General features: G+C 37.9%; 1 protein-coding gene across 2 annotated transcripts in view; it reads right to left on the reverse strand.

Annotated features, from left to right (window-relative positions):
- Positions 1 to 13,656, reverse strand: part of LOC592682 (alpha-aminoadipic semialdehyde synthase, mitochondrial) — a 29,385-nt gene extending 15,729 nt beyond the window's left edge. Inside the window, exons 1-10 of one of the 2 annotated variants that reach the window (XM_031000316.1) lie at positions 13,209 to 13,656; positions 10,103 to 10,428; positions 9,186 to 9,362; positions 7,195 to 7,347; positions 6,320 to 6,466; positions 5,366 to 5,444; positions 4,509 to 4,636; positions 3,573 to 3,965; positions 2,101 to 2,160; positions 1,185 to 1,258 (exon numbers count right to left, since the gene is read on the reverse strand). In XM_031000316.1, coding sequence (XP_030856176.1) covers positions 1,185 to 1,258; positions 2,101 to 2,160; positions 3,573 to 3,965; positions 4,509 to 4,636; positions 5,366 to 5,444; positions 6,320 to 6,466; positions 7,195 to 7,347; positions 9,186 to 9,362; positions 10,103 to 10,354 — 1,463 coding nt within the window. In that variant the 5' untranslated portion in view covers positions 10,355 to 10,428; positions 13,209 to 13,656. Of the gene's footprint in view, positions 1 to 1,184; positions 1,259 to 2,100; positions 2,161 to 3,572; positions 3,966 to 4,508; positions 4,637 to 5,365; positions 5,445 to 6,319; positions 6,467 to 7,194; positions 7,348 to 9,185; positions 9,363 to 10,102; positions 10,429 to 11,484; positions 11,597 to 13,208 lie in introns of those variants that run through there. The other variant, XM_031000317.1, reaches the window with a different exon arrangement.
- Positions 13,657 to 17,583: the final 3,927 nt, after the last annotated feature.

The following is a 17,583-nucleotide window of genomic DNA, read 5'->3' on the forward strand; positions in this document are numbered from 1 at the left end:
AGGTTTTTGTTTGCACAACATGGGATCTACATCTGGACCCCGTCTTTAATATAGAGAGTTGCAATTGATCCAAATCAATCGGAAGTCCTGTAATCAATCCCAAGTTTGCACTCCCCTATCTCTTGTGTACATAGTTGTGATTGATATCAACTCTGTTAAAGGTAATACAAAGTTTGGTATGGGGTCATGAGTTTGGTTCAAATGAACACATTGGATTCATATGCGATCCTACAATATTCAGTGATCGTTGTTGCAGTTGAAATCGAGTCTAAAGTTATGAAATATTGTAAACAATAAACTCTTTATGTTGTGTAGCTCCCTCTCAAGGTCAAGATATTAATTAAGCTATAAAACAATGTTCTTGACTAAAATCGACCGATTAGCTATTCCCGTTTGGAAATTATATATCACAACTACATATTCTGAGATTTTCATGGTCACAGCTACCATTGTACGGTCACAGGCGCTATTTGAAATTTATCAAAATTTGAGTGCAAACAGACCCCCATTAATTATAAAAATTAGGAACAACTGATGTGATCGATTCCCTAATTCTCCTTACTATATTATTACAATTTAATTACAATTTAGGTGAATGTAAATCGTCACAAAGCATTAATCGGCTCTATATACCATTCCGGACATTAAAAGATAAAGGTGAGTTCTGGTCATCCGATTGCATTGTGAAAGAAAAGGTGTGGAATGGATCAGAAAAGGTTGATCATTTAGCATTTAGGTATTGGTGTGTACTGCAAGGTTCTGGAATCATAAAAATGATAAGAAATTTGGCCCAGTCTTGGTAAAGTTACAAGCACTGTACCCAGAAAGATGTATATGGGACGACACAAACATGTACACTGTAGCATAAAAATCTGTCCCGATCGTTATGATGTTACATGCCATATTTAGAATATTAAGGCATTTGAAGAGCAATGCTTTTCAGGGAACATTTTTTATCTGATGTTCTTCCACACTTGCATAATACAATGATAACGCTCACAAATTATTTTTCACCTCTTCACAGAACTCAACCTTCTCTTTAAATGTTGTATAAGAAAAATCTGTATCATAGGAAGCATCTCATTCTCATAACATTAACCACTCGGAAATGTGATACCTACAGTCACGGATAAACAATCAGACCGAGACAGGTGTGGGTGATGTAAGAGGGTGGATGTACTTACGGATCGATCTTATCCCTCAGAGCTTGGATGTACTGGTAGCCTTGCGTTAGTTTGCCATTGGAACATATGATAGCCTGATGAGGTCAAGATTTACATTGAAATAACAGAAAGTTATCATAGGAACGCAGTCGATTGCAAGCAAGACTGAGATATACCTTTAGACCAGCAACAAATGACAAAACAATAAAAATCATGATTTCAAAAATAAAAATGTATCCCTTCTTCCTCCTTTTACTAGTCCATTCGGTTCTGTGCTATGCATAGTTAGCAATCAATCAAGATATCAAAAGATAGAATATTGTTAAAGAAAGGGTTGTTTTTTTTGCTGGGGATTTCGATTCAAATGATATAGGTCTGTGCACATGGGAACCGTTGTTTAAATTCCAAAATTCAGGAAACTATGTGCACCAGGGTCCTGTTTCATAAAACTTGTCATCAATAACAAGTTACAGTAATATAACTGTTATATTTATAAGCTACTGAAATCATGGCATTAGATTGGCTAAGGGCACATTGGTCATAGAAATTTAGCATTTGTTATTGGTAACAAGTTTCATGAAACAGGGCCCAGGTGCCTGTTAGTATCAAGTCATGGGGGGTGTTTCACAAAGATCCTAAGTTGAACTTAAAAATTATGGAAAGCCATTTGTAGCCTTAAAATTAAACATTTCCTAAAGCAAAAATTAAAGTATTTTAGACTTTCATAAATTCCACATCAAGAACATGAAATTTTCCATGATAAAAGAAAATATGAATGATTTGAATCAACATTTAATGCCTTTTAAAATAACTTTCACATGATATTTTCAAAGATACTAACAGCTTTCCATAATTGTTGAGTCCAACCTAGAGATAAGTTCAACTTAGGATCTTTGTGAAACACCCCCCTGGGTATAGGAAATTAAATCAAACTTACATCATTTACGACTCTTGAGAAGTTCTCTTCCTCAATAGGCTTGGTAGCATCAGATGTCAACTGAAAAAGAAATAGACATGAAGATAGAAAAAAAATTGTTTTGAACTAACTCAGGCATAAAGGAAGCTAACAAACAAAAGTCCCTGAGACTGACAGAGTGAATCTTTAGACATCAATATAAATCACAACTTTCCATCATTTAAAGTGACTCAGTAACATTGTTGAAGGTTGATGAAAAAATGTGCAATTTGTGTGTGAAATTTTACCTAGTATATATTCCTTCTACTATACTAAACCTATAACAGGCAAAAATTCAGAAAAAATTCTCAAACCACAAAGATATTCATGGTTTTCTCTGAAGGCGTCACTGTGCAACACCCTCTAACACTGATTAACCAGTAATTTTTCCCAATTTTTAAAAAAAATTCTCAACCATTTTTTCCATGAAAATAAAACACAAGACAGGCTTTTAAAAATCTTTAAACACTAAAATGTCTGGAATGGTATATAGAGCCAATTCATTGCTTTGTAACGATTTACATTCCCTTAAAATGTAATTAAATTGTAATAATATAGTTGGGAGAATTAAGGAACCGATCAGATCATTTTTTCCAATCTTTATCATTAATAATGGTCAGTTTTCACTCAAATTTTCAGAATATCTTTAATTGTACATCTAGCATTGAAGTCACCACCTTAGCACCACTTTCTCTCAACTTAGCAATGTTACCAAGTCCCTTTAAGTATCATAGCCTAAAGGAGTGCTCAGATATGATGCAGTAAAAGCTGCCAATTTTTTATAAACATGTAAAATTAATGCCAATTGTGCACAACAAAGGATTTGTGCATATTCACTGAGTTCTGTGTTATAAGATACAAAAATGTGAAGTGTATTACACTTTATGTCATCATAAAAAAAAGGGTGCGGTTGAACCAGCCTTAAATGTCATTTATAAGCTAAGAAATCTTGAACAAAAACGGGCTATGAAGGGCATAATGATTTGCAACATGATAACAATTAAATTTGTGGACAACACTAAACATCATCGGTTTACTTACATTATAGATAAAAAGCGTACTTTATGATGGCATTTCTTGCACTTACTCACTTGAACATCACTGATTATCATGTTGCCTACTTTGTGGCCCAAAATTAAATTTCAAGTAATAGGGTATTGCCAACAAAAAAAGAACATACTATAACTATCAAATTGACAATCATTGAATTCTTTCTGAATTTAAAAGCCTGTCTGTACTAGTTTGGCCAGGAGGGATTATACCACCCAGCGTGGTCACTGACAGGTGGCTATCTCATCAACTCAGCTCTCAATTAACATAAGAAAAAGAGGATCATGGGGGACCAATGGGCACCGCTTAGGCATTGTTTCTATATAGAGGGAGCAAGTAGCTACAAGTAGTACAGTGGGGATTTTAACGATCATCTGCATTCATCATACAAAGCACCGTCTTACCAGTTCAGGTACAAGAGGGTACAAGAGACCACCAAAGAAGTCGGTGGCTTCACGTGGCAACTGCGCAGGCATGTTATCAATGGAGCACACCAGGACACCATCCCCAGAGAACCTCAGGGACTTGAAGTGCTGGTGGCGATGGTCGGCGTCGTAGAGGCAGAACGGTGACTCGATGGTGGTGCAGTCGGTGATGAACTCTATGGAACCGCCTGGGTCCGCAGTGATGTCACAGATGGCCAGGAGGCGATGCGGGAGGGTGGGGCAGCCAGGCTCGGAGGTCGGTTGGACGTGCATGGGACCGAGGAGGGTCTGGGTGTCCATGTTGGTCAGGAAGCGAGGGTGCTTCGTGTCCCAGAAGATACCATTGATGATGCAGGATGCCCATGGACCAATCTACAGAAAGGGAAATTATACCAGATTCACATCACAAGGCATATTGGTGTATTTCAACAATAAAATGAATCACTTAAAGCTGGTCTAATTGACGATTAAAAGCAACGGTCAATTTTGCTGAATAGTGAGTTTAATTTTTACAATTTTTTTTGAAATACTAATACGGAGGAGTATCATGTAAGTCTATGAAGAACAATTGGGACTTTTTATTATCATCAGTGCTTGTTACCTTACCAAGACTGGGCCAAATTTATTATGAAAAATGTATACTGGCTGAGCAATGAGAATAGAAATATAAGGAAATCAAGGTAAGTAGCCCCAACATTATTTGTGTAGTCCCATATACATCTTTCTGTGTACAGTGCTTGTTACTTTACCAAGACTGGGCCAAATTTATTATGATTTTGATGACTCCAAAACCTTGCAGTACACACCAATACTTACAGACTTATAACTTTCTGGATATTTATCATATTCAGCTGCCTCAGACTCTCCTCAAAACCCCCTCACAAGATGATCAAATAAAATGAAGTATTAACTCACCTCTTCATTAAAGACTGACTTGTATCTTTCAGGATAATCATCATATTCAGCTGCCTCAAATTCTCCTCCATCCTTCCTCACAAGATGGTCTTTTCTGTTGACCACCGTTGCATAAATCTTCCTCGTATCTGTTGGTTATCAACAGCACAGTAATACAATCAATAATTCAAATTACAGTAAAAAAACATTTACTCTTACAAACTGCGGTTAGACTGCAAGTATTCAGCTATTTACATGTACATTGTAAGTTCAACAAAGAATAAATAAAAACATAGGAAATCTAAGAAATCACTTTTGTTAAAATGTTGTTCTCTTGTTTTTTATCTGCTTACTTCTATAGAGTACCGAAGCTGTGACGTCATAAAAATCTATTTTTAGAATTTCTCAATTTTGTCTTCATTTTCTGAAAGAGCATCAAAAATAATGTCATAAGTGTCGAAAACCAATTGAATATGTTAAGTATTGGCTGAGATATGACCATCTGAATAAACATATTTCCTATAGGAACTCAGTGTTAAATGCTCTGGCTCCTAACCATCAAAAGTAAAATCTGAACATAGTGACTAAATATGTCTGACTTATTTCTATTACTGAAATAGATACAGAAATGGTAGAGACATTATGCAATGAAAGTTTTGATTTTTGGATAGACTAATCAGTACTACCTTTTCCTCAAATTGGCAGCATTGCTTGTTACATGACCTTTGACATTTCAAAGCTGCATGCAAGATCTTTCCACCCGCTTACAGGGATTCCACTTCACATAGTGCAGTGTGTTCTCACTTTAGACATTGCTATATTCAAAACAAAGGATGTGATCCATCTAATCTATATACTTCCCCGATGTGATTTATTACCTCCGTGTTGTGCAACTTCTTTTAGATCCTGGGGCTCAACATACTCAACTGGTAGCTCATCTATCATTTCCTTTGCCCCCTGGAAATAACAACAACAACAACAAATATCTTGCATCAATAAAGTGTAATAGTCTATGACAAGATGACTATTAGAGAGTGGATTTTCAGTACAACCACAAGGAAAGTCCTCAAAAGGATTGTTAGTATTCTTTTGTGTTAATTGAGAAGTCCTGAAAAGGACTGAGAATCAATCAACATAAAAGAATACAAACAGTCCTTTTAAAGCTTATCTGTACTAGTTTACAGGAGGGATAAGACCGCCCTGCAAGGTCACTGGACAGGTGGTTATCTCATCAACTCAGCTCTCACTTAACATAAGAAAAAGAGGATCATATGGGACCAATGGTCACCGATTAGGCATTGTTTGTTGTATAGAGGGCGCAAGTAGCTGCGAGTAGTGCAGTGGGGCTTTAAGGACCATCCACATGGTTGTACCGCAATCTTCTCACCACGCAAACCTGTCAAACAACATTTGAAGATGACCCTTTCAAAACCAAATTGTTTACCTTTGGTGGAACTCTAAGTGTACCAATTGTAACAAGGATAATAGTCTCGAACTTTAAATAAGCTTTCATGTATTTCCTATAGGGTCTGGGTAACAATGGTTCTAATTTTGTTATGATCAGTTAAAATCAGCTACATTTGGTGTGTAGTTTATTAAAGCCTATCTGCACTAGTTTGGCCAGGAAGGATTAGACCTCACTGCATGGTCATTGACGGTTGGTTATCCCATCAAATCAGGTCTCAATGAACGTAAGAAAAAAAGGACCATGGGGGACCAATGGTCACCAATTAGGCTTTGCTTGCTATATAGAGGGCGCAAGTAGCTATAAGAGGTGCCATGGGGCTTTAAATGTGGGTATAAACCGATCAGAGAGTGGAATAAAATCTTACTTGTGACACGTTTCCAGACCCCATGAAGACAAACGTCATGGGACCGACAGACTTTGGCATCAGACCTAATGAGATCTCGTACCCTGCATCTCTGATGGCTTGCCGTGCCATGCTACTACTCCTGTAGTTGTGTGCAGCTGCTATATGCTGTAGAGTTCAAAGAATTCAAATTGACAATACAAATCATTTGTATTTTGCAATGTTGCATGTCTAAGAAGGGATATTAATTAAGATGCCAGGGGGGTGTCTCACAAAGACCAAGATCGACTTAAAGTAAAACTTGAACCATGGCAGATGTTTTATGCCCTTAAAAAGTCTTAAACCAGATGTAAAATTAGATGAAAAAAACCTTAGAAAGTATGATCTTTACATAATGTTTTTCCTTTATTAATAATAAAGTACCCCAAAATGTGAATTCTGTAGATTTGTGAAGTCTCTTGAGAGACTAACAGTGAGAGCAACCAGTGGCATGAAGGGCCTGCCATAGTTCAAGTCCAACTTAAGTCGATCTTAGTCTTTGTGAAACACTCCCCAGAAGTTTGGAACATTGATCATGCACTAAATGAAAATCAGTACGGGTACATGGGACGGCATGGATAATTAAAAGTATGGAGAGACACATTCAAATCACATTTGATTAACAATAATCACTAATTAAACATTTCATCTGATATCTCATGAAATAGGATAATTGCTGAACCTGAAAGAATAACTAGTTGTATCACTCCATATCCAAGATCTACAAATTGCCCGTTCAGAAGCTGAGGCAGGTATACAAGCATATTTCTTTATTCTTCTGCTTTGTTTCTTCTTGACAACTTTATCAAACTTTTATTTCATTTTATTATGTTTTTAAATGCAAACTGCAAACTTACAATGAATGGTGTGTGATGCCCCAGGGCTAGAAGTCTGAGTCCAATGCCGTGTAGAATGTTGATCATCCCTGCAATACCAGCAAACTTTCCAAAAGCCACCAAACGTTTGCCGTTTTCATCTACAATCTTCTCGTAATCCAGAAGCCGTACGTTCTGAAAATGAAATTCAAGTGGTGGAGAATAAAAATGTTCACTTATGACAATAAAATGAATATGATCTGTTGGATTTTCCTTTGCTCTGAGCTAAAATTAATATTCGTACTCGCAAAATCTCATGCTGTCATTAATTATAAAGAGTACAAACCTTTAAAAAAATAATAATAAAAGATAATGTGCTAAATCAAGAATAGTGTCCTTTTCCAAACGACTCAACCAGTCTTTTGTGGCTACTTTACTTCTCCTAGCCTCGTGCATGTAGTAATCGACTATAATTTCACCCACTAGAAAGAATTTTAAGTTGTAGACCCTGTTTTTTTACCACCTATCTATGGTGGGCACATTTCCGGTTTACCTTTAGATTCAACTAATTTATACATCAATTAACTTTAGCAAAGAAAAACAGAGGTATTATGAAACTTGACATGCACCCCTTCTCTTCAGCCCATCCCTTTCATATAAATAAATATGGAAGTTAGAATTGTTTCTATGATTGTCTTGCAGAGTGGATCCTGCTTCTTTTTATAGAAGCGACAAAAATACAAGACTCAAAACCTTGTTTACACGAACCTCTTATCTGATCATTTACTCTGAGTAAACATTAGTATTTATACTGCAAATAGTACTACTAGCACTTAAATGGAATTCAAAGCAGTGATTTGATCAGAATTACCCGGTTATATGATAAAATTACTTTGGGACTTACACTCTTTCAATTTCCCTATTTCACCAGAGAAGACAAGACTTTCACAAAATATTGCACTTGGAAGACTTCAAACCCATTAAAGGTAATACAAAGTTTTGGGAAATTTCGAAAATTGGGTGGATAGTGATTCTTTACAATTTTGATATATTTGGATGCCCATGTGGATGTATTAAGGGCACTAAAAAATTTAGCCCCTACAACACTTTTGCTTTTGAGAAAAATTGAATATAAAAATTTACCGGTGCTCCCGGTAAATTTTGATAAATTTCAAAGAGCGACTATGGCCGTACAATGGTAGCTGCGACCATGAAAATCACAGAATATGTAGTTCTGATATATAATTTCCAAACGGGAATAGCAAATCGGTCGATTTTAGTCAAGAAACATTGTTTCACAGCTTAATTAATATCTTGACTTTGAGAGGGGGCTATACAACATAAAGAGTTTATTATTGACAATTTCATAACTTTTGGCTCCATTTCAACCGCGACAACGACCACTGAATATTTTAGGCTCACATATGCTTCAAATATGTTCATTTGAACCAAATTCATGACCCCATACCAAAACTTTGTATTACCTTTAACTCTCAAATGTAACAGATTGTGGAACAGTCTTCCTGAATATGTTATCTCAGCAACTTCTGTAAACTGTTGACTAGACAAATACTGGCCTAAAAACTATAATCTTGTCTATGAGCCTATTGTAGCTGTATAAGCTGATATTGCAAGTTTGCACACATTTTTTTCCTTTCCGACTTATTTAATTTGAAATGACAAGGATAATGTATAATTATTAAAGAAGACATCTGTGATCGATGAACAAGCATAGTCCTATAGCATCGCTGGATTAAAGTAAAGTAAAGTAAGTAAGTAAAATGGACATCCCATATATACTGTATAAGAGGTGCATGCATCTGCATACCTCAGGGAAAAAAATATTTAAACAATTTCGGGGGCTACTCTTCAAGCTTGCTTGCATGAAACTAACACTCCTTAATTTGTTTTACATTGAACTCTATGCAAATTTTGGGGGGCTCTTTTATGACTTTCGGGAGGGGGGGGGGCTCTTTTTTGGCATTTTGGGGGCTTGTTCGCCCTGAGCCCCATGTATTTTTTCCCTGACATACCCTTTCTATCAGCTGATCTAACATGGGCATGTTTTCCGTCTGTGCTTTGATGGTGTGGGAGAAGAAGCAGTAAGTCTTGCTTGGTATGAGGCGTGGAATGGGGACTTGCTTCACACCCATGATGAGGGATGCTTCGCTGATGTCTTCTTGGATGATGGCACCACATCTCTCATACTCCTGATAAAACAAGGAGAGATAAGAAACGATTGGTTAATAAATTATGTTAAAGTTTACATGTACATTGTAAGGAAGCGGAGCAATCGGCTTGTAAAAGTCATGGGGTTCCTGACTGACCTAAAGGTTTATAATTATAATTGCAGCATGAGCTAAATCCAGGATTCTGTTTCAGAATCTGAGACAAATATACCCAATCCCTTTAAGAAACAGATGAAGAAAGTGAGGAACCATGGGTGTCCCAGTGCTAACATGCTAGGAGGGTTTTAAGGGTTTTACTGTCAAAAGCTCCCAATGATGAGAGAATTAAATGACATCTCTTTCAACAACAACAAAATAAATAAATAAATAAATAAAGGCTACAACATGGTAATCTGAAATTCTCCAAAATTTTGTGAAACTCAACCTCTGAAATCTACAGAAGTTTTTTTCAGAAATATTCTACATACAAGAGAGACAAAACTCAACTAATGTTTCTTATCGACGTTATAAAAGTTACTATCAACATATGCAGCACATGGCCTCTGCAAAACCCTTTGTTTATGATAATACAAATCTATCCCAGAGGGGGCTACAGTCAAATCTGCTTGAGTGACCACCTGTCTACAAAGACCACATTTTTTGTTTCCCTTGAAAATGCTTTCTCATTGAAACATGTACTAAAGGAACCTGTCTACAAAGACCACTTTTTGTGTTTCCCTTGGGTGGTCGCTATAAACAGGTTTGACTGTACTAGTACTAACCTGCATTGGGTATGCACGTCTGTTGGAAGGTTGTACAAGTACTTTGACACCCTGATCGACCAATGATTTGACATGTAATGGATTCAGCGGTGCTCTTCTTTCCCATTGTGAGCCATAGTCCTCCCGTCTGATCGCCATGGTTCGCTGCTTACCCTTCCCCGCTGCTGCTGCTGCACTTGCATGGCGGCACAATCCGACACGGGACATCAGCGAAGGGAAAGAACCCAAAGCCAGGGGCTTCACACGCCACATGGTAACGTCAATGCGATGGTCTTTGGACTGAAGAGACTAGTTTATTGCACGATATCCACAAACATTTGACGCACCTGCATGATTAAAAGAGAGAAAGAAATAGCGAGGTTGGAAAGAACAGAGTTTTAAACTATTTTTCACTACATTATTATTGTTTCACCAGTCTGGTGTAGTTTAATAAGCAACTGCTTCAACTGAATCCATTCAAAGCCAGTGGCCCAGATGAGATACATCCAAGACTTTTGAAGAAGTTAGCAGACGAAATAGCCCCTGCATTGTCATTTCTGTTTCAACAGAGTTACAATACCGGACAAGTACCTTTAGACTGGAAACGCGCGCTTGTAGCCCCTATACATAAGGCAGGAGATATTATATGTTGCCCAGGTAACTACAGACCTATATCGCTGACGTGTATCTAAAGTAAGGTGATGGAACATATTATGCTTAGCCACATTTCTAAAACATCTTGCAGCTAACAAAATAATCATTGATGAACAGCATGGTTTCAGACAGAACCTTTCAACAACAACACAACTTGTCACAGCTACTGATGATTGGTCATCCTCTCTTCAATCTAGAGGCCAAACAGATATCATCTTTCTTGACTTCCAAAAAGCGTTCGATCGCATACCATATCCACACCTTGGATCCAAACTGCATTACCGGTACTACAGAATCAGGGGAGACTCTCTCCGCTGGACTATGTCACTCCTAGCAAATAGACATCAAGCTGTCATCGTCAATGGTGCTCGCTCAGCATGGATGCCGGTTACTTCAGGAGTACCGCAGGGTTCTGTCATCGGCCCCGTACTTTTTCTGCTGTACATCAATGACGTCAAACTCAACTTCAAGTCAACATTACAACTATTTGCAGATGACAGTGACATCTACCGGCGGATCGACTCTCCCTCTGACACTCATGTACTGCAAGAAGATCTCTATGTTCTTGCAGACTGGTCCACAAAATGGCTGATGGGATTCAACATCGAGAGGTGTGCTACCTTCTCAACCACAAACAAAAAGCACCCCATCACAGTGGACAACACCCTACTAAATGAGTCAATTCCTCAAGTAAAACAATACAAGTATCTTACCGATGACCTTAAATAGAACACCCAATGTAAACTCACCACCCAGAAAGCCAATAGAACACTTGGCCTCCTACGCAGAACTCTATCACTGTGCACCAAGAACACTAAATTCAAAGCCTACAGAATGCTTGTTCGTCCTCGGACCTGAGTATGGCAGTGAAGCTTGGAACCCTCGGACTGAGTCGGACATCAATACAAAGTCTTGAGAAAGTCTAGCGAGCTGCAGCTTTCATTTCTGCTCTCAGCAGAAATTATCACCCTCTGAAGTATGCAGTACCAGCAGCTGTCATTGATAGCTTCAAGTACTCCTATCCTTCGTCGAGATGTGGAACCACCTGGATGCACTTATTTCATGCCAACAAAAAATTGAAACTTTTTCTAAGTGTCAAGATGTGGAACCACCTGGAGGCACTTATTCATGCCGAAAAAAAAATAATTTTTTTTTTAAAGTGCCAATTTATGCCCCTCCACCGGCACTGTGCCTGGCAATGTCTCCCTACTCAGTCGTACAAGAACGCTAGAACACTACCTGTATGGCCGGATTTTCTGTTTGGACTTTGAGGAAAATTTGTCTGTCATCTTTAGTTTTAAAAACGACATTGTTACTATTATTTGTGACAAGCACAAATCGGTGCCTTCAACTGTACCTTTGGCCCCCTAAATAGGGGTTCGTTTTATACACGGAGATTTACGTTAATAGCATGCTTTTGCAAACATGACGGAAGGCAAAGACAACGGTAACTCGACCGAAAAAACTATCTGCGCATGCGCGAACCAGAATTTTCTCTGTCCTGTTGATTTTCACGACGGTACGCGGCCATTATAGCGTTCGTTCCCTAAACACGAAACACTGAAGGGAACCAAAACCTTCATACTAAGTTACTTTTATAGTAAAGTTTAAAAGATTTGAATAAAATCAGTGAAAATTTGAACAAAATCAGGCAAGGAATAAGGAAGTTAGAGCTTTTTCAAATGACTAGTCACTAGAGGGCGGTATTCAATTTGATGACATCATCTGTGGACAACTCTCCATGCCTTTTGTACATAAAATTTCACCATTTTTTCGTTTTCTTCGTATTTATTTGTGTTCTTGATCCGACTTTTTAACATGTGAAGTAGAATATCATTTTGCATTCTACATCTTGCTTTCAGGGGAGTAAATTATCTCAATCACAAGAAAGAAGGAAAAGCATGAAATTGATGTACAAAAGGCATGGAGAGTTGTCCACAGATGATGTCATCAAATTGAATACAGCCCTCTACTCTAGTGACTTTCAAAAAGCTCTAACTTCCTTATTCCTTGCCCGATTTTGTTCAAATTTTCACTGATATTTTTCAAATATCTTAAACTTTACAATAAAAGTAACTTAGTATGAAGGTTTTGGTTCCCTTTAAGTAAGCCCTCTCTCACTTAAATTTGAAGCTTCTCAAGCGGCTCAGCCAATGGGAGAGCATAAACTAAGTGCACAGCGCTCAAAGCGGAAAGTTTTACGTGTAAGGCTAATTAGCAACGTTAAAAAATAGGCTCGGCTAGTTTTCATTTTATTTTAGTTTATGACGGTTAACAATCCATGAGTCATGACCATAATGATCCCCCCCCCCCCTCCTCCCCAATGAGATGTTATTTCTGACATCTACAATTGTTGTCAGCATCATTCATGCACAATCGAATAGACTACACACAGACTCGTCTCATTCTCAGCTCAGACAGACAATTGCAAATAACATTTTCAGACTCGGTCTCAGAGCTTCTTCAAACTTACACGCAGCTGCCTTGCTTGATGGGCGAAATCTTATTCTTATTCTGCCTTTCAGTCTTCTTAATCTGAATCTGATTCTGAGATCCTGGCCTAGGTTTTAGCCAAGGCCCAACTCCAAGATAAAACTTTGACTCTGAAGTCTGAGTCGTAATACTCCGAATGGCCGAATATCCACCTTGGCTTCGGCTTGATAATGATAAACCAGGTCAAGCCAGGCCAAGGCTTTGAACTTGCTTGTGTTTCTTCCACTTGTGCCAGGCTATTCGTGACTGATTCTTTTCACTTCAGACGATTTTTGTTCAGTACTTCTTATTTTCCCCTTTTTTCTGTTGCAGCTGTTGGGAAGAGTAGAACTAACGAATACCTAAGCCCTGTAACTTATTCAAATCTACATCCGTGTGAAGCAGTAATTTCATGCACGGCGCGGCGTCAGTATAGTCGATATGGATTTTTAGCATGCATGTTGTGCGTTTCGGCTGATAATGCGCGCGCATAGACAAGGTCCATTTAACCAATCGGAGGCTGAATACACCTACACACCTCAAAACCGCCTCTTTTATAGTAAACAAAACACGGATATGATGATGTTATTTGGTGTCAGTATACGGATACGGATATATACGGATCTCAAGTTTACAGATCCATGGATAGCCTTACAGGTATGCAATGTTAACGAACTTTGGCCTGTAGTGTCTCTGACTTATGAATGAGCAGGACATGTCACTTGCCACTTTTATATGCTACCCAATTTTCACTTATAATAAATGCCCCTATCCAAAATTTGGTGCCACTTTATCCCTTTTCAGCTCTGATAACTATTGTCCTCTTTACTTTGACAGCTAGTGCCCCTTTACTTTCCCTTTCTAATAAATGCTCCTTTCCGTTCTTATAAATGACCCGTTTCACCTCTGCAGTGACCCTATCAAATGTGATAAGCTCTCCTTGTTACTTTTGATATAATTTCTCTATTTTTACCTATATTTTCTGCTGTCGCTTAAAAATTGTTCCCTATAAATATGACATTCATCTAAAGAGGCCTATCTACTGTCCAAGAATCTGAGCAGTAACAAAAACAATGAACTTAAAGGTACTATGTCCCATTTGCAGGCCAAAAAATGAAAAAGTTAAATTCCAACTGCATTTGAAAGATAATACTAATTTAGAACTTCCCTAAAAAAGGTGGGGCTTGAAAATGTCTTCAAGTGGGAAAATAACGACTATTAGTTGTCAAATCGACTTTAGGGCTATAGAGCCCAAAAGTAATAGTCTTGATTTTCAGACAATTGTACCGAATGGTCATACGTTTTATGCTGCGCAAAGATTCAATCAGTTTAATCTTGGCCATCACAAGAAGTGGGTTATTGATGTAGACAAATGCTCATGTACCCTTTACAACTCTTTTCATGTATGTTATTACCAAAGAAGAAAAAAAAGCCAGCCAGTCACTCAATAGTGTCTGACAGTGAAGTCTAGCAAGTAAACGGGTTTCCTTGCATAATTTGAATATGAGGACACTGCTAACGTTTAAATTTCACAGATAGGACATACATGACATATTCATAATTCCTGCAAAGTTCTACAGAATTTGAGGTTGGCTGCAAAAGGGACATAGTACCTTTAAGTAAAGCCAGAGGGAGGGATACAATGCCCTAAAGGTCAAACTTCGAATTGTGTCCCTTTTAGAAATTTGACTTTCTCAAATTAAACATCTGTAGGCCAACTAGTTTGGCTAGGAGGAATTAGACCACCCAGGGATGTCACTGACAGGTCAGTGGCGGATTCAGGGGGCACAGGGAGCATGTGCTCCCCCCCCCGGTAAAAAAAAAATTGGGGGAAGGGGGAAAAAGAAAAAGGGAGAAAGGGAGGGGAAAGAAAAAGAAGGTGAAAAAGAAAGAAGAAGAAAAGAAGAAGGAGAGAAAAGGGGGGAGGAGAAATAAGAGAGGGAAAGGAAAAAAGGGGGAAGAGAGAGGAGATAAACTGAGGCGAAAAAGGAAGAAAGCGGGAAAGACGGAGGAGAGAAAAGAGGGGAAAGGAGAATAATGAGAAGGGGAAAGAAAAAAAGGGGGATGAACTTATAAGAAGGTCTTTTTTTACCGGGAATTTTGCAGTGTGCATAATACGGGGTCCCTCTTGTCAGGCATGTAGCCCCCCCCCCCCAAAAAAAAAAAACAAACAAACAAACAAACAAACAAACAAACAAACAAAACAAAACAAAAACAAAACAAAACAAAGAGATGGAAAAAATTAGGGGAAGGAGAGAATTTTTGTGAGTTAAAGGAGAAAGGAAAAAAATGAAAGAGAATTAAACGATAGAAGAGAGGTGCGAGAGCATGAGGAATTGCATTTCTTTAAAAATAATTTAACTAAACTTAAAAGCTCCCGCGCGAAGCGCGGGGGGGGGGGAACTGAAATTAGACAAGTATTAAGAGACGACAAAGCTTCAGCGCTTCGCGCGGGAGGAGGAAACTGAAAAATAACTTAATTCCTGGCCCCGGGTCAATAGGGTTAAATGTGTAGACATTGGGACATTGGCATTAATATATTTTTCGGTAATTGGTGGCTACCCCCCCCCCCCCCCCCCCACTGAAAAAGGTCTAGCGATGCCCCTGATAACAACACAGTTTGTACACTCGAGATAATTTTTGCAAGTACTAGTTAGTACTGGTGAAGTACCAAACCACCGTCTTTGTGCATTGTGCAGCAACGTCTCACGACGTGACAGATCACTTTTCTGTAACTTCTAACCAATCAGAAGGCCTCGTTTATTTTTCAGGTAGTGCCGGTGGACATTAATGCGCCAAATGTGGTTCTCAAATTGCAAAAGGTCCCTACTCTTGGAGGGAGTAGGAGAAAGGAGAAAGCATTTTTACGTCATATTACTCCAGGAAGTGCCTGAAAATGCGCCTAATGTTGTTCTAAAATTGCAAATGCTTCCTATACTCAGGGAGGGGGTTCTGATCAAGTCCCAGACCCACCCCGCTCGGTCGCTCCGCTCCATCGTTTTTCATATATTTCACCCTATGCGATGTTGTGCCCCCCCCCCCTTAAGAAATTCCTGTATCCGCCACTGCAGGTCGCTATATCATCAACTCAGCTCTCAATTAACATAAGAAAAAGAGTATCATGGGGGAACAATGGTCATCGATTTGGCATTGTTTTCTATATAGAGGGAGTAAGTAAATACAAGTAGTACGGTGTGGCTTTAATATCAAATTTTCCCAATCTGATTAAAGAGACATTTTCACACTGCCCAATATTGATATTTTTACAATCAGTTAACATGATCCTGAAATTGATAATTGATTACCATTTACAGTTATCAGAAGTTTGGAAATGTAAACATTTAAAAGTTTATAACTGTTAACCGGCGTTTAAGAGTTTAAAAATAATCTTGAGCTCTGGTATGGGCATATTGTATGTCGAGAGACATGGCTATAATTCATTGTGGATTGTTTATCCTGCAGTAGATTGATCGTTTGAACTAGTAAATTTTTTTTTTTTTAAACTCACAAAAACTTGATGAAAATAATTAATTTTTCAATAATTAAAAAAAAAAAAAACACTCTCATTTGCACATGGTGACCTTTGGGTCTGCATGCTTACCTTGATTTCATTATCTTTCTATAATGTACATTACTCAGCCCCTATACATTTTCCTCCAAAATCGTTTGGTACACATGCAACTTATTTGTAATCTTGAACATTCAGTGTTAGTTTTGTTGGATTCTGTGACAATTATTTTCTATCATTACCAGAACTCAAGCCCGTCTGTACTTGTTTGGCCAGGAGGGATTAGACCACCCATGATGGTCACTGACAAGTGGCTATCTTATCAACCCAGCCCTCAATTTACATAAGAAAAAGAGGATCATGGGGGACCAACGGTCACCGATTAGGCATTGTTTGCTATAGAGAGAGCAAGTATAGCTACAAGTAATACTTACAAGGTTAAAAGATAAAAGATTTACATGTTTCAGTTCATGGAATTCTAACAATTTAAAAGTTTGACTGTTTGATTTAAAAGTTGAAAACTTTCATAAGTTTAAAAGATAAAATGTTACAAAATTGAGAAGTTACGAATATTGGAAGGTTTTAAATTTAAAGATAGTTTAGAAGAAATGATTAATGCGCATAGAGAATTAAATTGTAAATGATTATTTGCAATATATATTTAACGTTATAATAATAGAGTATTCAAAATTCAGAAGGTTAGATTTGAAGATTGTTATTCAAATACGTTAAGGGGCATGGTTTTGATATAAGCATTTATCATTTTGTATTTTGTTTTATTTTTGTATAACGACAGAATCTATTATTTTAAGCCATGTTCTATCTAAACCTATAATAATGATCAACTATGTTATCTTAGGGACGTTAC

Source organism: Strongylocentrotus purpuratus, unplaced genomic scaffold (assembly GCF_000002235.5).
Source record: "Strongylocentrotus purpuratus isolate Spur 01 unplaced genomic scaffold, Spur_5.0 spur5_scaffold_6, whole genome shotgun sequence".
Lineage (NCBI taxonomy): Eukaryota > Metazoa > Echinodermata > Echinoidea > Camarodonta > Strongylocentrotidae > Strongylocentrotus > Strongylocentrotus purpuratus.